A 23,921-nucleotide genomic window follows, 5' to 3' on the forward strand; every position below is an offset into this window, starting at 1 on the left:
CAAAACAGCCATGTACAACCTTAGTCTGCTTTGATTAAATTAATTTCCAAAGAGACCAGCTAAAAAAAAATTTGCAGACAATCTGCAAAATCTAGAGCTAAACTTAAAAGTCACTTACTTTATTCTGACATTAAATGCTTACTGAACTAATGCTACAAGTGTTAGAAATAGTAACAGTACGTGAGACTGTGGAGTTTGCCTTAGCAGCCCTGTGGGAGAGTGTCACCATCAAAGCTGTTACGTACATGGACAGAGAGCAATCTTAGAAACTGTTTTGTAGTTTTGTGTATCCAGAACCACCTTGATTTGTCTATGAGAACTCCTGGCCACCTAAACCACTAGGAATTCCAGGAAATGACATTCCCAGACAGATTCAGTGGGGCTGATATCAGGTCGAGAAGTCAAATTTATTCCTTGAAATTTCTTTTCTGACATGCACAAAGATCAACTGGTTCAAACTTCTGAAGATTGTACCCACCAGGGCAGGTCTGGCTGGGAATTCCCAAAGCTGTAAGGATTTTCAGGTGCTTAATTCCTCATAGCCAGTGGGGAAATACTCAGTCTCTGTTTACTAGGGTTGGCTGTCCCTTGGCACAGCTAACTGACAGCTCCTTTTTGAGCTAGAACACAGGAGAAGCTGCCAGAATCTGCATCTGAGCACAGAGAGAAGGGGCAGGTGTATGCAGGAATCTGAATTTATTGTACTGGTTTTGGAAAAAAAGGGATTCAAGGTGAAGAATTCTCTTTCCTGAATGTGATTAAGTTCCTATTCATAGGTAGACTCCCTCCACAGACCTCCCTCACTTTTAAAGAATAGGTGTCCTTAAATCTGTAACTACAGAAGTACTTCTCATCTGCCCACCCACCTTAGAGAACAATGACACCTCTGATTCCCCAAGAAGTCTGTAGGCCATCTGAGAAGGGGATCTGTTGGTCAAGGTTTATCTTCTCCGATTCTCAGCACATGATGGATGTTTAGATGTGTCCACCGTAAATCCCCTTTACTGGAAACAGCAGAGGACAATTTACCTTTAAGATTTGAATCTCCCTGTGTAAATATCTGTATTTCTTCTTTGACTAATTAAGTGACCTCAGATCAATTTTGCACTGGCATTAGGTGTGATTAGCCTTGCTGTTCTCTATCAGTGCTATAAAACAGCCAGACAAAAATGTGTTTGAACCAAGAATGAGATTATGATGTCAAAGAATTACTGCTTATTTTGAAGAGAAATAGATTCTTTTCTCTTGAGTTTGTCTTAAGGATCAGACAATACTCATCCAAAAGAAATTTCTCTGGGATACATCCTGAGCTCAAGATGAACGTCACGCTTTGAGAAATGCAACAGTAAAGGATAGCCTGTTATAAGAATGCCTTGGAAGAAAGCAACAGTTTCCCTGCTTGGGATCCTCAACCTGAGTGTATTCCTGGACACTTCAGAGCAGAGCTCAGAAGAAAGATGTGTGGTTTACATTGGTCGGTTGAAAACACCTTGTGTGCGTTCCTCTGAGTATGGCTCTCCCTACATCCCAACTGAATTACCATTGTTGCTTGAAAGGCAGGCTTTGCGGTACCTGCTGCTGTTTGTTATTGCTGCTGTTCCCAGGGTGCTTCTTTGGCCCTGCTGTTTTCAGCTGGGAGAGAGGAGTTAATGTTTTGTGGAGTATGAATCATTTAGTCTTCTGGCTACAAGAGCACTACCAGAATGAAACAGCAAACTGCCACAGAGCTTCTGGCTGCCAGTAACTGAAATTGGCAGATTAAGTTCAATGTAGTGTAAAATAACAGGGGGAGATGATTAGAAAACACTAATTACCTTTACCTAAACCCTTGTACTAGGAGATCCCCCATGACAAGGACTTATGGAGCAGCAAGAAGTAATTAGGTTTCTGACAGAACAATTGCTGCATAAGTAATTAAACTATCTATTTTCTTATTATTGCTAGATAATACCAGTTATATATCTTATAGTAAAAAGAAAAAAATGCACATAAACCTCTTGAAAGATTCAGCTAAGAGATAACATCTTCAAGAGCCATTCTGTCTTTGAGTTTTGTTTTTAAACAAAAAGAAAACAAACCAAAAAACAGTGTATTCATTATTCTCCTCTTACATAAGGTGATTTCAAGTAACAGATGAACAACCTGCAGCTGGTGCTTTGGTTTCTGGACAGTCACTTCTATGCAGGAGTTTCTAGATGTTTGTATAAATACCTGTGATAGGAGCAGGTAACTAAGTAAAACCTTTTAGTACATTACTTCTGCTTAACCTCTTCCTGCACAGGTCTCTTCTGTGTGTACAGTGAACATTGAGCCCTGCATTTTGTGACAATCATCCTCGTTAAGATATTGCTGAGCCGATCATACATTACAATATATTACAATACAATCTTCATCATTTCAGTAGTGTTCAGGTAAAGTAACACTTAGGGGTGCTTAACATGCACTTTTTGTTACTCAGCCTCCAGATGATGCAAATTTGGCTATGGAACATGAACTGACTTAGCCAAACCCTGAAGCCTTTGAACATAGGCAGAGTTCAGAAATGAAACATATTAAAAACAAATTAGAAACATACCTACTTTACCTTGTTTTAACTGGTAGGGTACAAGGAGTAATTTTCCTTTCAGTATGTGTTAGTAGAACTGTATTAAAAATTGACTCAGCCAACCATGGTTGAAAAGAATTAGCAGCCTAGAATAACATTCGTTTGTGCACATCAGCAGTTAGAGACAAAGAACATTTAACAACATAGCAGCTAAAATGTATTAAATCACCATGTCTTATTACTATACATTTTCCCAGGATAGAGATTACTTACTCATTATGATTCAGCCAGTCTCCACTTCCTTCATTGTTATTAATCAACATTAATAAACATTGAAGGATATGGCCCCTTAGTAAATATAGATTTTATTTTATTAGCTTTGCCTTCCTAATTAAAATACTGTTCATTTAATTTATTCTGTTATTACAGTGTTTCTAATTAATAAGAAAAAGATCAGCAGGATTCAGCATAAGCCTTATTCCTTGAAATAGTACATGTCTTTTTTTATCTGTTCTTCCTGAAAGTAGTATCTTCCTGCCAAGATTTATAATGCCTTTTCAAGGTAGTATTGAACTGAATTCCACCAGAATGAGGGTTAGAGACTATTGGTATTTCATACACGTTATCAGTTGCCTTCAGCCTCAGCCTCTTGAGACAGAATAGCTTCACTAGAAACTATGAAATCAGCCGTAGTGAGGGCCGGATGTACTGCTGTGTGGAGTACTTTGTCATTTTAATAGAGTGATAGAAAAACGAATTACACCACAAGTTTAATATCAAAGTTTTCATTATTTTGAGTAAGATTCTTCCATGATCATTCAGCAGTGTTAGTGAGATTGGTTCCTTGGTTTAAATCTCTGCCTCATGGGTAATGCTTTTATGTTCAGAACTTCGGGGTGTTTCAAGTACTCCTAAATCATCTTAAATGTGGAGTTAGGGAAAGCATCTCTGTGCCTTTCTGATTCCCACTTTCCTTCACTAAGTGAAAAAAGAAGCATGTGTAACAATAACTGCAAATCTGGGACAACTGAATGAATACTGTCCTAGTGATCCAGTATTTCCTTCTCTTTATCTATCACACACTTTTCCCCTGTTTGTCCACACAAAGGACCTCTGGAGTACACAGAAGGTAAGATGTGAACAGAATTGATGGTGTAGTTGATGAGAGAAGAGACTGTTCCTGGATGCACTACTTTTTACCAAGAGGTGGTAACATGGAGCCGCAAATCTCTAGTTCTCGCCTTCTCTCATAAATCCTTTCTCTGTATCAACACAGCAAGTCAGTATTCCTAGGTGCAGACCCTGATATGATGCAGATAAATCAAAAAAAGAAAGAGGAAAAAAAAAGTTATGGAAAATAACATACTCACATACTACAGAGAAAGATAATGGAGAGGAAACAGATCTTAACCACTAATCAGTTCCTTCAGGTAAACCTCTGTTTGTCACAATGTTAGTTTTAAAGGAGCAGAAATAGGTTTGGGCTTTTTTTGTGAACAAACATATGCCAATTATTTAATGGAGATCATTTTAGTCTCACTTAACTTCATTAACCAAACATCTAAAGCTTTTCTAGTGATAAGAAAATATCAAAAATAATACTAACTTTCATCCTGTTCTGATTACCTTTAGATCTTTCTAGGAATATACACTGGATCACATTTTCAGTCTTAGTTTTAATGTTTTAATTGCCTTTTATCATGTAACCTACCCAGAAGGTGGATTAACAATGCTAGAGTTTAAGATGTTAATTTTTTTTCACCTATTGAATTCTTCTTTTTGAGAAGAAAACTCATCTTTCCTTAAACTTCTATAGAGAATGTTTTCACTATTTGAAGAGTATGTTTAGTTTCTTTTCTTACACTTGAAAGAATGTCTTTCATCCTCAAAATAGGCCCACTCCAGGAAATTCTCTGTGAGCATTTCCTATCATTCTCAGAAGACATATTTGAAGAGAACAGCTTTAAGTGAGCCACCTATAGACTTTTCCCTTTCTGAGTTTTAATAAGTTGTTGGATAGAGGAGAGCTTTCAAGTCAAAAGTAAAATCAAGTGTAAACCTCTCGTGGGAGAACAGAGATGCACCCATAAATGGACACAATGTGGTAGCAATGTTACTGACTTGATTTCATGCAGAACTGCAAATACAAATCTGTTAGCAATATGAAGCCATCTCTGAGATTGCTTCACTGTCTAATTTTCAACTGTCCTGTCATGGAATGTTCCTCTTCTAATGAAAAGTAACCTGATATAAAGCTTAAGGATTCTTTGCCACCCCTTTTTCTGTGCAATTCTCCATGTCTCATTTCCACTAGGAGAATAGAAATCTCATGTTATTATAAGATGTAAAACATGTTTTCCTTTCATACTGAAAGTTGTCAAAGCAGATTGAGTGTAAGCATAAGTCTTCAAATATATAAATAGTAGTCTTAGAAAAGGAGGGAATTGACTGCTTCCTTTGTTCACATGTATAGGACAAGAAGTAACGGGCTTAAAAACCATTTTAAAAAAGCAGATTAGATGTTAGAAAGAGTACAAGGAGTGGTTAAGCATAGGAAACAGTTGACTCAGGATGCTGTGGGATATTTATCTTTGAAAAATTGTAAGCAGATCCATCCAAAGATGGATCAAGCATGAATTAGATAGACTTTGCAGTGCAGAATTGAAAGACTTGAATGACACACTGAGTTCCTAGCCAGTGCCATTTCTGCAGTGCTAAGGCACAAATCTACTCAAGTGTATTGATGGACAAAACTACCTTACTTTGGTTGTTAATGCCGGTCTTAGATAGGAGAGATTACTTCCTTCAGGACAAAAACAATTTAATTGGATCACTTATGATTTGTCAAGTCATGAGATGGATATATTAATTAGCAATTATTTGTTTCCTGTTGAGCAAGATTGCCTATTTAGCTCACTGAAGTATTTCTGCTTTATGGCAGTACTTGAATAATCAAAGAAACTTAGAGCCTCATAGTCCAAAAGGCAATACATTACATAGTAAAATACAGGATCCAATCTGAGTTGCTCACTGTGTAAAGTAGTCATGAAAAAAGTTATAAAGAAAAAATGAAGACATACAAATGTAATGACATATGCGAAATCACTAACAAATACAATGCCAGTGCTAGTACTAAAGCTCATTTATTCTAGGATTAAGCTCTGCATAAAGACCTACCCACATCTGTCCTTCTTTCTTTTTGCTTATAGTAGCGTACTGCACAAAGGCTTCCCTTACAAAGCATCTCCGGGAGAACTTTGTTCTATCTTAGCCTGGTGTCACTTTTTGCCAGTCATTTAGTCATTTTCTGTTGGTCGCTTACAGAAGTAAAACATTGATTTGGGGGCCCTTTGATCTGACCTGATAGAGCCATATATATTTTGAGATGTGTTGGACCTGAACTTCCTTTCAGAGACATATATATCATTTACTGACATAAACAGGTGTGCTCGCTTGCCAATATGCACTCTAGATTCTCAACATTTGCTTTTCACCATGTCACACTTACATATACCCCAGGGAAAACACAGTATTTGTGCAAGGGCAAAATGAAGCTTTTCTTCCAAGTATGCTTAGAGCTTGCTCCAATCCCCCACTACCTCCATCCACACGAGTGACTGTGAAATTGGACTGCAAGATGTAATAATTTTTAGGAACGGGTCAGATAAATACCAAACAAAAACAATAAAAAATAAGTTTTAAGAGAGAAAAGAAGATTAAAATAACCAGGTTGGTTGATGTGTTTTCAATGTAGAAGTTTGCCTCTTCCACTTCCCTAAAAACCTCAAGGTTAGCTTGAGGGGTCTTGTCAGTCTTTTGTAGTTCATACCATAGAAAGAAGCTGATTCTCCTTTCAGTTATTACACAGATACCCTTGGCCAACCATTCTGCTGCCTCCCTCTGCAGTAGGACAAAGCTGGGGGCTGCTGTTGCTCACCTGGAGGGCCTCTGAGCTACAAGGCTGCCAGGTAAATGGAGATCACAAAAATCCTTTTCCAAGCTAAGTTAATCTTTGCCCTCTAGTCTACTTTACCTCTAAGGACACTGGATATAGATATTCAGTGGATATAGGAGGCAAGAGAGCTTTTCACTGTCCTAATCTCTTTTACAGCTCTAGAAAAGAAAACCTTTATTTTACTTTTTAATTATTTGTCTTTTGGTTGGCAATGAAGATTCTGACTTAATACTGCTAATTATACAGTGCCTTTAAACACCAGGTATAACACAATAGCTGCTTTCTTGGTCTACAGGTTGATGCCTGAACAAAAGAACTGAGAAATAAATAAAAGAGTAGGCTGCAGAAAGTTGCCTCAGAGGAAACAACATGCGGGCGAGGCTGTAGCAGGCTCCTATTTACTGTGGATTGAATGAAAAGGGAGCAAACATTTCATACAGGCTGAGGCTGCCTGATGGTACTCTGGAAATATTTTTTCACTGGCTTGTTTTGTCTCCAGAGAAGAGATCTGCACACTTATATCATGTTAAGCTTCTACATTTTTGTCAAATGTTATCCAGTTAAAACTGTTCTAGACAGAAGAATTTTGGCTGATTAATTTTTCTCTGAAGTAGCAGAAATAACCAAAAATAAATTTAGAAGGTATTTCAGGTCTGCAAAAATTCATATCTTCATTCATTTTACAAGAACTTCTCCACCAGTTGGTTTGTACAAACGTAGAAAAGGGCATTTTAACTCATACCATACAGCATACTTTCCAGAGGGAAATTTTATATCCTCTGCAGTGAGTTCTTTCCTCTCTCCAGTTTTATAGCTCTCATGAAAGGTCTCTTTTTAAATTATTGAAAAGAACTCATTTCCCTCAGTTCATCTATCTTGCTTTAATTTTCCTTCAGCTGCCCTTTTTGGTTGCTAACCATATTTTCTTCATATATTGCTGAGTTTCCTATCAGCCAAATAATTTCTGGGACTTCCTGGAACTAATCATAGAATCATAGAATAGTTAGGGTTGGAAGGGACCTTAAAGATCATCTAGTTCCAACCGCCCTGCCATGGGCAGGGACATCCCACCAGATCAGGTTATGGAAGGCACCAACCAACCTGGCCTTAAATGGTCCTCCACATTTTATTCTCGCTTCTTATCCTCATCTCTACTACTCACCTTATACTTAAGTTCTTTTTGCTGCAACATTTGTTAGCCTAAGAATCAATAACAATTTTCTTCAATCCATCTCCTCAAGAGCTAAGCAAGTGTCTTTTATCAGAAGAGGTGATTTGTGAAATCTAGAGAATACATCTGCTGTTCTGAAAATCGGCATGGCTTCACTGGGCCTCTTGCTCTCTGGCAGAGCCTCTCTTAAACTGCTTGTGGTCATCACACTTCTAGAACTAGCATTCTCTCCTTATCCTCCTTCAGGTAGACATTTTCCACCAGTGATGGCATGCTTGAGAGGTTTCCCCTTATTCTGAGGTGTGGCTCATTGCATAACACAGAGTGGAATCAATTCTGAAAATGCAGGATGTGATTCTTAATCTTTTCAAAGACATTCAAGAACATAGTCATCAAGTCCTGACTGTAATTCAAAGAAGCACAGAAACTCTGTGGGGTGCCCTATAGTTTTAGATTTCCCATCCTTTTGTTGCAGATGTTATAACCATGATGCAATTTTATATTATGCCTATAAACTCTTGACTGAATAAGTATCTAAGACCTACGTGGAAATTAAATCAGACAGATAAATATTGGCCATTTTTTCCTAACTGGATAGCTGAAATTGGAATCAGTACTCAAGCTTAAGGAAAAAATTCCTATTCCGCTGGATTTTTTTTGCTAGTTGTGTTTATTTTTTGTCATTTTATAAAAGAAAAAAAAATAGCCGAGATAATCTTATTTAACATCTCTTTACTCAAACAACGTAGTTAATACTGGAGTAAATCTGACACAGTAATTACTTGCAGATCAGTACTGCTTCTGGAATGCCATTTGGAAGAGATGCTGAGCAAGCCATTTTATCTTGATATGCCTGTCCTTACCCTTCTCCTTTCCCTTCTCTTCTCCTTAAGGTAGTAAAAGTCCTGCTGCCTTACATTTGGAATCACAACTCCTTTGCAAAATGTCTTTCTGTTGCTCTGTAGTTTTGTACTTTAATACTATCAAATACAACAACCAAGAAGCAATTCCCTTGTCTGGAGGGAAAGGGCATGCAAGACTTGTGTCTGTGTATCTTAACTTTCTTTTACCACTAACACTTCCAAAAAGAGTATCCGTGTCCAAACTGCTGCTTGGTAACCATCCCCGATGGTGCTGTTAGCAACAGAATGCTCAAGTCCCATCCCAAAAGTGTTAGTTGGTACAGAGTAAAATAATGCCAGCATGCAAAAAAAAGTTTAAAATTATACTGTATTGTGGTACTGTTCTCTGAACCCATTTTACCTAGGAAAGTCATAATTAATATACACAATTTCAATGGTGGCTAATGGCTTCTATAGTATTTCAAAAAATCATGTGTATTGGCACTGCAACAGTTAGTCATTCTGAGAGAGGTTTTGAGATCCTTGTACATAAAAATCATCAGATAAATTTGTCACTGGAGAGAGTTATCACAGAGGTTTTGTTCAAGTATAAGACACTTGTAGTCAAGAGGATGGTGACTATTTCATAAAATGAAGAACAGCTGAAATTCACCCACAACAAAATTAGTTTTGTTAACACAATTAACACTCCATGTTTCTTTTTGAAATATGTCCCAAAGCTATTCTACAATGGGAATTTATTTTTCATTCTCTAATGAATTTTATCTGCAAGGAGATCTCATGGCATAAGATTTGGAGATGACAGAAGCGATAAGGACAAACAGATGAAGTCCAGTGTCTACATCTCAATTAAACTGAATAACAGTTAGGTTAACATAGTGGTTTTTTCACCTTGAAAGTCAGCACACTCACCTTTTTATTTGAGGTTAAGTCTAAATCTTTAAGGTGCATGAGGTAAATATTTGCTGAGAACTTGAAATGTTTCCCATGAATCAAAAAGCTCTAGAATGCTACAGTCATTAGTGACTTGCCATCTTTCATCTCTGTCACAGGCAGGCAATGCAATTTCAGGTACTGAATAGTATCTCAAGACTGGATCATTTATTGAAGGATATCTTTTCTGCTCCCCTTGGAGCTCTACAGGGTGGTTTATTTGATATATACTCTCCTTGGCCACTCCATTTTCTGTTTATCTGAGCATAAAACAGGTGCTGTAAGAAAACCATACACTCCAAAAAATCTTAATATTTTTGCAAGGCCTCAGATTGGAAATATTAGAGGTCAACTCAAATAATGGATCTAATAAAAAAAAAGCTAAGAGGAAGCAAAAATGTTGATTTCTTGAGGTTTCCCATAGAATGGTTGTGTAACTTAAGGAATTTAGTTCTTTCTGTCCATTTGGCAATAAAATAAAATAATACTTCATTTCATGAAACAAGGAGGAAGAAAAATGTGCTTGCTGGGTAACGTATAACTGTCTGTTAGATTATGTTTTCTATGTGAGAGTGTTGCTTTCAGTGACAGGCACTCTCCCTACACTTGGAGTGTTCTTTCATAACTGTCTCAGTCGAATGGGCTGTCCAGAACAACACCAGGATCAAAGCAAGAGTGAAAGTATAGGTCTTTTCCTAGTCCATTTTCCTGCCTAACTTCACAAGAGAAATTAGTTCTATAAGCCTTCTTCTTTTTCAGATGTAGCTCTTTCCACTCTGTGTCCTCTGAACAATCTGTTCTTTTCAAAATCTTGCTAAGTGCCTTTTTCATCAATATAAATGATGCACAAAAATGTCCATAATCAGCTTGTAAGATGTTTGTTAGTCCTAGTGTTACATCTATCCCAGGTCAGCCTTAGGCTCTTCCACAGAACTAACCAATCTGCATAGTTCTGGACTACCAGTAAAATACTCATAGTTAATGGAGCCAAACAGCTGAATCTGAGTGAGGACACAGCACATCATGGTACTGGAAAACAGAACTTTGAATCCCTTCAGGAAGTCAGGCCATCAATGGAAAATGGCATTATTGCCTTGCATCCCATCTATATCAAGAAGCTGTCCTGTAAGCTACATGCGCATTCTTCATTTGCTTTTTTCTTTCCCCTCTGCTGAAAAGCATAGAGTGTCCAACAGCAGAAGGAGAACATTTTTGTAAGAATGAACACTTTTGTGGAACATAAATAACTGCTTCACAATATCTCGCACTCTGGATGACTCTTGCTGTGCTGCAGGGATGTAAACCTGTCCACTCTCCTGATTAATGGTGACTCAAAGCAAAACAGAAGTCCTCAGTAGCCAAAGCTAGTTGATTTATTACTGGCTTATAGCTGGTTTTAATACCAAATCTGAAACACATCTATTGAAAGGAGATGGGTGGCTCCTAGATCCTTGGGATTCCCCAAGTCTGAAGTCACGTGTAGACAGAATGCATCGCTTCAGGCATCATCAGCTGTCTGATGCAGCCATAGAAACACTCTAGCTGGGCAAAGGTAAGTGCAATGGGGACACGTTAACCTATGTCTGAGACCCACTTCTCTTCCATTGCCTTGAAATCTCTGTCAATAAACAGAAAGGACAGAAAAAAATCCCCACCCATCTAATTTTCTTTCTTTGTAAACACTTCTCATTCATGCTACATTTTTTACAAATAAATTGTATAGTACTGCTACAAGCACAGACACACATAAATAGTCTGGTAGAATTAAGAGGCTTTGTTTTAACTTTAAACAGTTTACAGCTTAGACTTCTGAGAAAAGCAATAGTTATCAATTTACTGAATGAAAGTCAGGTATTGAATAACAACTTTCTTAGAATTAGGCATGGTAGCTGCCTCTGCAGGAAGGAACAGGTAGTTTTTCACCAAAAAAAAACAAATCAGTTTTCTCTAGTCCTTGATTTTTTGAACAGCTAAGCTGTATTGCTCAATTCTTAATCGGAGTCACCAGTTCCTGAAGTCTTTGTTCATAAAAGCATCTTGAAGGACTATATTTATCACTGTTGTACATAAACAAATCCCATAAAAAAAATAACACTGGTTTGGAGTCTGGAGAAGTTAAGGGCCAACATATATTTTTAAAAATAACGCTTACTTGCCTCTAAATTTGGGTGCTGCTACAGAGAATTGGCAACTTCTTGTGTTTAGGATAAAAGAAGATGACAAAGGTCATGTGGCATCAGATTCAGGTAGATGTAGTGGAAGTGGAATTTGTTCCACTTTAAACAACTAGCAAGTAAACATTTTTCACCTAAGTTAGTCATTAAGACAGTCTTTGTACAAGCTGTGTTCTAGAATGTGATTTCTCTGAGCTACTTGGAATGTCCATATTACAAACAAGGGGTTTAAGAAGATCCTGTATTTCTCCAGTAACTATAGAGGGAATCCTGATAACTAGCTTATAATGCACTGGAAAGGCAACACACCACATGAGCTGATTCCTGGTATTCTCCAGTTTGTGGTCAACACACAATTTTTCTACTCTTACTTAGGTTCCCCTTGTTGAATAAGTGGCAAATACAAAGATCCCATTAGATTTACATCAATATCTTTTACTTCCCTCCTTACTAGCACAGCATCTGTTCCTGCTGGTGGCTAGGTGGCTAGGGAAGGAATCATTGATATTGAACTAAGAAAAATCATTATCTGTATATTGTCTATAGGACAGTATGCACATGTCAGCACAATGTTTTAGGAAGAAAAGGTGATGGTTAAAAAGTTTTGTTTTGGAAAGTTCTATTTCAGGTCCACCCAGAGGCTACATCAGCAATTCATAACACAGTGTTACTGGAATGACGCACAGCTTTAGGCTGTATGTGTACAGGATACATTTTAAATTGTTGTGAACAAAATGGATGATACAAATCAAAGGTTTGTACATCAGCCTTCCCTTCCAGAATGCTATTAAGACCAGCCAAGCAGTCTTGTTTTTGCCTCGCATGTCATGAGAATGGTGCAATATCTTTGTAGACTAAGTACCATTATGACATGGCTGACGTCACTGTCTATCTTTAAGATATGAGCATGTATAGGAAGATCCATGAGTACGTGTTTTACGTATGCTTGACTGGACTGTCTTATTGTTTTTCCCTACTAAGTAAAAAGGCTGTCTATAGTTGTATAGTATTACTCACCTGCCCAACAGCAAAAATTCTCCAGCGAGTCCCAGGCGCCTCATAGCCATTAAGAGCCCTCTCACAGTCATGCCTTCACAGAAGCAGGCAACCACTCTTGCCTTGGGCAGGTGGCTCCGAAGCTTTCGCAGCAACTTATCAAAGCTCTGCTCACCAGCATTGCTGTAGATCTTGTAGGAATGTGCGATGCAGATCCCTTCCTTGGCTGCCATATCTTTGAAAGCTTCCATTCCACTTTCACCATAGTTTCCTAAATGCAAAGAGAAACACACATGCATGTATGAAAATGTGCAGAAGCTTTTCTTCTGAAACACCAAATATTGTAAAGAATATATAACATATCTGCATAGAGATTAGTGTACCAATCCTAAAAAAGAAAATAAAATAACATTTTAATTTATTAGTCCATTTTCCAAGTCAAGATCAATGTGCTTTCCCAGAAATCTCACTTCCGTTTAGGAGCTTGCATCTCTGTTGGAATCAAAGGCTGTTAAGTACCTCAATACCTTTGAAGTTCTGGTCCCATATATCTACAACAATGTATGTATAAATTGCTTTTTTTTTTTTGATTCTCTTGCATTGACTAACTGTGGTCAAGTGCTCTGGGCTTTATTTCAGAAAATCTAAAAATATATGTTCAGAATAAATATTTTGAATATAAACCAAATAAAACAATGACTCATAACAATATGACTTTATACATAATGCAATCTTAAAAGCAAGAATTTTTTAATTATGCTGAAAGGTAAAACTTATCCTGTGAAGAAAGAATTTCTGGTAACTCAGGAGAGTGAGTGGAAAGATTGAGGATTTGCATTACAGAGATCACAGATGGACTAATTGCACTTCATTTTATTATTTTCCAGTGGAATAAACTGGTAATAAATTTTAACAGATAGATATAAATATATTTATTGTTATTTATTCTATCTTCCTATGGAAAATTCATCATTGCCAGGCCTACATAAAAGCCACAATGCTTAAACAGTGGGTGTATTGACACCACCGACAATCATCTTGATGAGGATTGTCTCTCTGGTTCCCTGTGCTCCTCCATCTGGCTGTCTAAATCTGTTTCATGTTTCATTTAAATAAGCTGGCCTTTGAGGCAGGAAATCTTTCTCTAAAATATTGACTTAACCCTCCATAATATTCCATGGAAACAAAGTAAGTAAATTCATAGGACTGAGAGTGTTAAAGTAATGTTGTTGCCAGAAACTGCTGATCCTCTGCTTATTTCTGTTAGTTTGCAAATGGAAGAATCTGTAAGGAAAATACTTTCTTTTATCATGATAGTTACGTGTACATAAAAGTACTGACAGTGAAAATGCATGTGAAGCAGTGAGAATCAGACAACTGGATTTTAACTGTAATCTGGGTTTGTGACTTGGACATTGGAGCCACCAAGCATTCATCTTGCCCACCTGGGGAACTGTCTCTGTGGCTCTGGTGCTAGAGTTTAGAGGCTATATTAGGCTCAGCACTGTACATGAATGTGGAAAACACTGTCTCAGATTTTAAGATCTTGTCATCTGAATAACCAAAGGAGGCAAAGAGCAGAAGAGAGGAAATGTCATTACCTTCATTTCACATCGTGAATGAATCACTGAGACCTTGAACTTTGCAAATGGTACCCAACCAGAACAGCAACCTGAATGCAGATCCCCTCAGCTAATATGATTTTCATTTCCCTCCCTGCTGTGATCAGGCCTGATGGAAAGGCCATTACTATGCAAATTGTCCCTGGACAAAATGATGTATGACTTTTAAACTCATGTGTTGCAATGCTTCCTGGCAGCTGCAAATAAGATGCCCAGTGTTTCCACATGCGTCACACTGTTAGGGCAAGCCATGTTCCCTGTGATATATGAGCATCAAGTGATCCCTGTGATACATGGAAGGAGTTTATCTAGAGGCCAAAAATGTGGTGCCTAATGAAACATGTGCTATAGCCTCAGAAGTCAGACTGAGTTTAAAGCGGGGATCGGTCACATATGACTCCCACCAGTCCCTGAGGCTACCTAAACTAAAATTCAGCTGTTTGACAGAACACCACTTTGTTTAAACTTATTCTCATGTAGGCCAATCTGATTAATATTAAATATTCTGTTTTATTTTTTCCTAACAGAAAACAAAAAGTGAAAAAGTCATATCAAATTTTGCCATAGAATTTTGAAGTTTGAGGAATTGCTTTTCCATAGTATATCCCAAAGAGACTCCGAAGGCTTCATTTTCTGTCAAAAGACTACTAATGAAAAGTTCACAGCCAGGACTAGCTGATTTACAGAACTGGATGTCTTCAATGTTGCAGATACTGCACTCTTCATTTGAAAGTGTTAGAAATTTACAAACTGTTACCCTGACGCTTGCTACAAAGCTGAGAATAGATTTAATTACAGTACTGAAAAATAGTAGGTCTTACAATGAACATGAGGTACATTAACTCTTCATCCAGTCAAATAAAGGCTGCTCTGTCACAAATGCCACAGTCAAATCATGTATCAAGACAGGGAGATTTTGTGAAACCCTACAGAAGGCAATGTGTCATCCGAAATGAGAGGAAAATTTAAACTACCAAGGCCACCTAGAAAAGGGTTCTTAATATTTGCAAGGAAAACATCCTGGCAGTCAAAATCTGAGAATGACTGCGTTGTCCAACAGGGAAAACTATAGCTTTATGGCATGAGCTCAGAGGAGATTTGATGAAAATTGAGAGCAGATTTGCTCCAAGATGCTCACAGAAATACACCGATGGAACTCTTATCATGATCATTGCTGATTAAATTCAACTTAATTAATTATTCCTAGTGAAGTCCCCTGTTGTGCAAGAGGTTTGATGAGGTACATATACTTAATTTGAGCTATACTGTGGGGATAATGAACACTCCTTGATGGAAAAATAAAATCTTTTCTGCTAAACTTCTTTGCACCACGTATTAGGATGAATTTCTTGAGTGCTATCTTTTCTTCTGTGGAAAACCTGTATGTGTGTAGGGCACTAAGGGAATGCGAATGCGAAACTGGGGCAGTTAGGTCACGTCACTTCCTCGAGGATGAGATGAGAGGATAACAGTGGAAGAGCATCTCCATACTTTTGGTGCACAACTGGTCTCCTTACGCATATTTGATTCTTGAACCATGATATTTCCATAGTAGTACAAATAAAACTGCCACAGCAAGACCAAATTTCCACTGACAGGGCAGTTTCCACTCTTCAGCCAGTTCTATGACACAAGGAGAAGGACACAGAGACTTCCAGGCTTGCACACATGGATGGACAACAGAAGGACTTCTGCAGCCTGGCTGTGTGGAAGAGTTTGTAATGTCACTTCCAAATGATAATTAATTTAGAACCCCTATGCTGGAACCAAATCAATATCTTTGGTGAGTCTCTTGTGATGGAAACTGCCTACATCCTAGCGATACATTTATGTAGCTATTTTGTTTCCATGTCTGAATGTGCAGAAAGATCCTAAGAAAAAGTTAGGCAGAAGGGATTGATTTACTTTTGCTTGACTAGTCCCAGTTCAGCAGAAGTGTCTCAGCAAACAACACAAGCTGGAGCTGAAGTATGATCCACTTATATTCAAGCTCCTCCTCCCCCACTGAACTCTTTCTCAATTTCAGCATTTGGCAATGGGCACATCTATATTGTGACTAGTTCTACTGGAGCAGGTATCACAATTTTTCACTGGATGTTCATCTCCTCTTGAAAGTCTGTTGGTGGCATGTTGGGAGCTGCTAGCTGTTGATGGCTTTTGTAAATATGTCCTCTACTCATGGCAACAACTGGCAGCTAAGTTCTTTTAAAATGCCAGCCTGAACCCTGAATGTTGCCTACCTGAACATCTGGCACTAAGCCCAGTTCAAAAGCTACTTCCATGTCTCTTCTTGTTTAAAAAAAATTATTTCATCATCATGCAAAAGACTTATCCCTGCTTCAGAGTTGGAATTTTATTCAAAACTCAAGCATATGCATCCCCACCTACACTCTAACTATAACAATCTGTTAGTTCCACTTCCAATGAGTCAGAACTAAAAACTATTAAGAAGCTTAAAAAGAACAGATTGTGCTTTTTTTCCACATGAAGCTTAATATAGTACAGTACATAATAATACTTCAATCTGATAGAAAAGGGTCAGGCAAACTGCAGGCTGCTCTTGCTGCTTCTCCTGCCCAGCAATCAAGGCAATTAAACTATCTGAACATAAACTGTTAACAACTTATCTGCATTGCACAGCAAAACAGTGAGTTTTTTAATCTTAAAATAATGATCAGAATTCACTGACATCTGCTCTGTTGCACTAAAGGCTATCAATACGAGACAAAAAGTCCTTGCAGCCAAATGGAGTAATGAACTATATTCCCTCCTTCTTGGGGATTTTTGGGATGTGACACATTTCTTTTTCAATATAAGTGCTTTTTTTTTAGCATTAGCTGCACGTGCAGATTTTTATCAGATAATTGTTTGTATTATTAGAGAATTTCACTGAACATAGGTGAGAATCAATCTTTAGGCAAGATTTGGGATGTAAAATTGCTTTGGGCAGGATGCAGTGAAAATTCACAAAGTAAAAGAAGGGAAGGCTCAAGTGAAATTGAAGATATGCACTATATCATTAATTTAGCTGGTAATAATCCTACCTATCAAAAAGCATATTTATTTAAGCAGAAATACTACCATCATTTTTAGAGCAGAGGAAGAACAAAACACAGAGTAATACCCTATGCTGTATCAGAACCACAGAAAAGAAATCAAATCAGGTTAAAATTGTCAGTGGATGTTATGTAAGCTATACAGGGAATATAAAGCTTTGTTTTGCTGTTCTGTTGGGGTTTTTTTACTATCTATCATTAGCATCAATAGGATGATCTTTGCCAGAAATACCTAAAAAGAATCTAAGTAGGTATAATTTTGAAAATGCATATGGGAGTAGTGGAAGTTATTTATGAAAAGTAATGTGTTGATTTATTACCAGAATGACCTTCCTGAAAGTCAAGGATATGGGAGTGTAGAATAGTTTCTCAAATGGAAATGTTAGAAGTCTCTTTTTCTGTTACAATTCGGATTAATCATGGTAAAACACCAATAGTACCTACAATTTCCATTATCCACTAGATATTGTCCACATTTAACTGCTGTGACTGTATGAGCTTTTTAAAGCTTCATCACTACTAAGAATAGGGACATAATACCAAATCTCTTGAGCAGCTACAGCAACCACATGCCACTGATACAGCATTACGAAAATTGCAGCCTTCCTCATACAATTCTGTCTGCAGCTCAAACAGTACAACAGAGTGTTATTCATTCTAAAGGACAAAACCCAAATTAAATCAAATTACATGTGCCTGAAATTCTTGGATTTTCTATGTGTGCTAAAAAAAGAAGAAAATTAACTTGTTTTCATTTAATCAAAATATTTTAGTTAAATTATTTTAAAATGGTATTTCAGTTTCTATACTAAGTTTAAATGTATAAACCAACAACAACAACAACAAAATTAAAAGGTCAGTTTGAAATCAGTCCACTAAAAAATAATGTAAATGAGACTACATCCTCAAAATATATTCCACCTAAATATCTCCAGCCAGAGCTTTTCCTTAATAATCTCTCAGAAATCAGGCTGTTCCCTTTCAATTAACTTGAGTGCTAGGTAGCAACTTCAGGGTCTTGCAGCTCTTTCCTCATATGCAATCTGAAAGTCTGAATGTCATGGACAGTATACATGTGTATACTGTACACACACGTATTTATACACGTACACACACACATTTGCAAGGATACTACTATTTTTTTCTAAACTGATCTTTAACATTGGGAATGCAGGTAGTCAAATGCTGCTCTTGTGAAAGGACATAAACCCAGAACAAGTTCCACTCATCTTTCATCAGCATAACATCATGTTGTATCTCCAGCTTCATGCCTCATGTGGAGCTGCACATTGAAACAGCCATTATGACGCTGCTTCATAGGCTGCTACAGAACTGTGGCACAGCATGCAGCCAAGATAGAAGACCTTTCGACTATAATATAGCCTGTTACGTGCAATTAGTTCTCACACAATAATTGCTTTGCTGTGAGGTTGACATGTCTTGTCAAGAAGTTCCATCTGTTACTCCTCACACAGAACCAAGGGATCACGTCAAGGGAAGGTTTCTCCAAAGAAATATCAAGCAAAGCAGACAGGCAACATTTACTGGGCTTGGAGAGGTATCAGAGAATTAGAAAACAGCAGAATCTGGCACAAAGCAAAAATTCCCTCAGTGATTAATTTAAGAATATTACCTACTCCATCCTCAAAACTTCTGCACGTGTCTTCCTTGAGCACAGATAATCTCAAAGGGATTCAGATGGTATGATCTAACAGTTAAGGTCTTATAAGGGATATAAACCACTGATGACTGCAGTTAGGACTCTGTCCTTAGCTATCTGTATGCTCATGGAGAGCTCATATATGTGTTGCCTTAAATGTTCATCTTTTCTATTCAAACTGAAAGCTCTTCAAACAGCTGAGTGTTCATAAAACACAGACCCAAAAGGATTGCCTGTATCCCTGGTGGCATGATAGAAGAATATACTGCAGTTCAAGGTGTGTCAGTATAAAGAAGCATTAGTTACCACATCATCATACTGACTATAAACCTACTTTCCTTTTCTGGTGAACAGTTTTAAGATTTTACTTTTTCTGTATTTATGAACAAGTAGTATTTTCATAAGCATAACAATATTAGATAACCAAAACACCCCATTTCTAGTTCTCTTAAAATTCAATTAAATCTGATTGAAATAACTTGTCGAAATGATCTTGTAATTTAATTTTGGCATCGAACTTATTATCATTTCATAAAATTTTCATATTAAATTCTACAATGTAAAATAAAACCAAAACATGTATTTTGAATCAGGAAAATAGTTTATTTTTACTAAAAACCAATTAACTGACATATTTGGACACTTATAAATAAATTCAGGATGTTTAATTAAGAAATTAATTAAGGTCTTTTCTGTGATTTTTTTTCACAGAAGTTTCAGCTACTAGGTATTTTCCAACCAGAATTCTTCATTCAAAGTTATTTAGAACATCCCCATTCATAAATAACTGGTAACTAAATAAGTTTAAATAAATAATTTTTAAACTATTTTAGTAACATAGAATCTACACCAAACATAACTGTACTTAATAAAATTTAAGATGTCTTTTCGTTATCACCTAATCTAAGGCAGCTCAAAAGTATCACTTTGATTTTAAATTTTCTCTTCTCTGTCTCATCTTCTCTTGGTTTTTTTGAAACAGTAAATTCATTCCTCTTCAGAAAATTATGACCTGTTTTCACAGTTTAATGCACCCCACTTCTGTTTATTTTTAAATTATCACTTCATAATTTTAAAATAAAAACTCATTTAAACATAGTTGTTATGTGAGAAAAGGAAAGAGTCTGGAAACAGCCTTTTCTGTATGCTTTCTTTGATCCATGCTGCTAACTGGCATATCTACAGCTCTGTGGCCTTGTCCACTGAGTAATGTTTGAAGTCCTCTGTGATGCCAATGTCTGCTAAAAGATTTTAATCTTGACAGCTTTTGAAGAAACATACTGCCATCACTGACTACTCTCCTGATTTTCAGTCTGGGAGATTAAAATTTTTCTGTTCTTTCTGTTCATGAAGTAGCTCTTTCTATCTACCTGACTCTAAGACATTTGCCTCACATATCTCCTGTATCATTTCATTTGAAAATGATATCATTAATGAAAGCACAGTTCCTAGTGAACTCCAGGGATACTCTTGACATTTCTTTATTTCCATTTGAGTTTACACTTCTCTTTTCTTGTTTGGTTTTCAGATAGAAATGAAGACATATGAGACTGACAGTATTGGACTGGAGGTTGTTTCTTCCAGGAGGCAAATGCTATGTTTGAAAGGAGAGGGCTTTGCAGTGAGAACACTTCTTTCTATGATCCTGTATACTTCGTTGTGGATATAATGAATTTCCAATTCATTCTGGGGATTCTTCACTAATATTTGGACCTGGTTCCTGTTCTGGCTTAAGCTATAAATTATTATATTACTCAAAAAAGTTGACCCCTTCTACAAGTTAAAAACATCACACTTTTGTACATTCGTGACCTGTAACGTACCTTCATGTAATATTAATTCTTAAATTGGCTATAGTTTGCAAATGGTCGTTTCTGATGTCCTGTTCTGCTGGTGTAGTAGATAAGCACTACCAGAAGTCATGCAGCAAAAGGGAGCATAATTCAAGGATTAGTTGGACTCCGAAGACTTCCAATTAATCTTTTGAGTTTCTGGTAAGTACTGTGGTGATGAAGGAGATGCAGATCTCACAATTTTCTCCAAGCATATTCTTTTAATCATCACGGCATGCAGAAGTCAAATTAAGAAAGTACAGTGGCTTCTCTCTTTCAAGCAGATTTATACTACTCTTCAGTTCCCAAACTAAGAAGACAAACAGGATACTTTGTTTTGCCTATTTCACACCCACACTCTCATTCCCAGGTGGATTTTTTTGCCTGGCTTTCTCGCACGCTGAAGATTCTTGTTTGGAACACCTGGTCTTTTAATCATATTTATTTTGATATGCTTGGTACCACCTTCATGCTTTAACTAAGTTTCTATTAATCTTCCATATACTTAGCGTTGCTCCTGCAAAGTGCTTCTCTTTCTGCCCTGTCTCTTCACATGTGAAATGGTGGTAAAAACCCTTTTCCTGGCAGTGGTGGTGTGAGAATAAATGTATAATAGATTAAGAGAAACAGATAGTTACAACAATGAAGGCCACAGTTAGGTTGAACAGACTGCACATCTTGTTTATTATAGCCACAATCGCTGTGTATGTCTAACATCTAGTATTTCCCCACACTAATTGTAGATGATGGTAAGGCTACTCCAAAAAGAACACTTTAATTTCACTTTAACTGATTAGACATATTCATATTCAGTCTGTTCACTTGGGACAAGACTGCATTTCGTGACTCGCCCGATCTGAACTCTGAGAGCAGCAAGGTCTATCAGGAATCCATGAATATTCAGAGTAGTAACTGGAAGGCAGATGTATGACTGCATTTCCCAGGAGTGCTTGTCAAAAGATTTTGAAGGAGATAATAAGAATTTATTGGGGCATATTAATCGTTCTTGAAGTATGATGTGTAGGACGAGAAGGCCTATACTGTGTGACTAACTACTTTTTGGAGGTAGTCTGATTTTAGGAACATGTTGTATATTCGTCTCCTCTTGGCAGATAACAAAGATTGCAACTTAGAAGAATACTTGAAAAATGCATTTGAATATGTTAGGGGCACAGGTGTTTTTTTAATTGTAACTTCAGAAGTTATTATGAAGTAGGACACTATCATCCTCAGCTTTTGGATGCAGAAACAGAAGCAGGAAAATATAGTAATAAACTAGGGGTGAATGCAAAAGTGTCACCCAAGTATCAGGCTAAGATGCCCTAGAACAAAACAAGAGTTATTTATTAAATAATTACAGAATAATTATTTATTTTAGAAGTATTTACAGTGTGGAGATTTCATGGCTACCTTGGATAATCTGTCCCAAGCCAAACTAGTCATTTCATAAGTTTTCTTTCCCTAGTTCTTCACTTGTTCTTCTATGTTCTCTTTCAATGTAAGCTTATTATGTCTTATCCTATCAAATATGAGAATAGCTTCTCAAATTAATGTTTTCAGAAGTCTGTAACAGTTTTGAAGATGACTATCATGTCTCTACTTAATTTTCTTTCAGTCCAGTTTTAATCTGAGAGTCCTGTTTTCTACACGTCTTTTGGTATTCATGGTTTTCTTGTGGTTAACTTTCAATAAGTTCATGTTGTCCATCTAGGATGATATGCTGGTTTTAGGAAGATATGGTGCTTTTCTACCTTGTCCCATGTCTAAGCAGAGTAGAACTGAAAGATTGTGTCATATCTCTAAAATGTATTACCTCTTTGTTTACTTTCAATATATTTACCTTTTTAACAATAGACCTACAATGTTGACTCAAGTTTTACTTGTGATCTTTTTTAATCTTCTAGGTCTTTTTTTTCTGCAGAACTGCTTCTCAGTCAATCTTTCCTCATCCAGTATTTAAACAGCATATTATTCTGCTCTAGGAGCAGCTTCATCTAGCATGGTACTGTTTACAGAATTAATAATCATACTCCATTTATCATAATTCATGTTGGAAATATCAATTAATAATGGATTCAAAGCAGATCTCTAAGCAGGCCATTGAGCTCCTCTCTCCTGTTGGAAAGGCAACATGGAGAAATACAGTTTGAATAGTTTTAAAGTCAGTTGTGTAGATAACACTAGGAAGTACAGATACCTACCTTCTTAGTGTGCTTTTAAGAATATACATGTGTGATAATAAAAAATTTAATGATTTTAAGCTACAGTCACTCATTCTTCACGAATGTTCAGAACTGGATGCTAGGTTAGCTTGATATTATTTATTTCTGGAGAACACAGATTGTCCTTTATTTGTGATGCCAGAATGAAATTCCCTGTTTCTTGAAAAAAAAAAATTAATATTTCTTTTCAGAAGTGAAATTAGCTTGGCTGAGCTCTTTCTTTAGTTTCTTTTTCAAGATACGCAGTGCTGCCGCATTTCAATTTGTTGAAACCTTATACATATACCAAATTTCTCCAAGAGAACCATTAAAGCCCTAACACTGTTTCAATTTGAAATTATCACTATTTATCAAGTCTTCGTCACATTCAAGTCTCCAAGTATGTATATGATACCCCTATCTCAAATGAGTCACACATCCTGAATTATTTTTTGACCCGAAAGAACATTTTAATAGGACTTTAATACCCATTTTAATAGGATAGATAGATTGTGATCTCAACTCTTTTGTATTATGTCTTTTCCACCCTCTTTCCAAGAAAAATAGGTTGTACACTGATGAGTAAGGCACTTTTTTGGTATCATATCAGTTTAAATGTACTCAGGCTAAGGAGGAATGAGACCTAAATTTTTGATATGTCCTAGGAGTATATTGTACTTATTAGGCTATGACATAAAAAAGCTAACCTCCTCTTCTACCCATGTCTTAAGAGAATATAAAACTCTATCTTCAGGACAAGGTTCAGCCTGAGAAACTAAGTGAACAACAGTACTTAAAGATGTTGTGATCTGTACCTGCCTTGCTCTCTTGTGCATTCTTAACACCAAGAATTTCTGAACCATTAGCTGAAGTATGTTGCTCTAACCATATATTATACAGAGAGCTTGGGTAC

General features: G+C 36.8%; 1 protein-coding gene across 5 annotated transcripts in view; it reads right to left on the bottom strand.

The window, feature by feature from the left end:
* GRM5 (glutamate metabotropic receptor 5) overlaps window positions 1-23,921 on the bottom strand; it is a 262,379-nt gene that overhangs the window by 124,932 nt on the left and 113,526 nt on the right. For all 5 annotated transcript variants that reach the window (XM_069883330.1, XM_069883331.1, XM_069883334.1 and 2 more), the window contains one exon: window positions 12,659-12,908. In XM_069883330.1, coding sequence (XP_069739431.1) covers window positions 12,659-12,908 — 250 coding nt within the window. The remainder of the gene's footprint in view (window positions 1-12,658; window positions 12,909-23,921) is intronic.

This window comes from Phaenicophaeus curvirostris, chromosome 1 (assembly GCF_032191515.1).
Source record: "Phaenicophaeus curvirostris isolate KB17595 chromosome 1, BPBGC_Pcur_1.0, whole genome shotgun sequence".
Classification (NCBI taxonomy): Eukaryota; Metazoa; Chordata; class Aves; order Cuculiformes; family Cuculidae; genus Phaenicophaeus; species Phaenicophaeus curvirostris.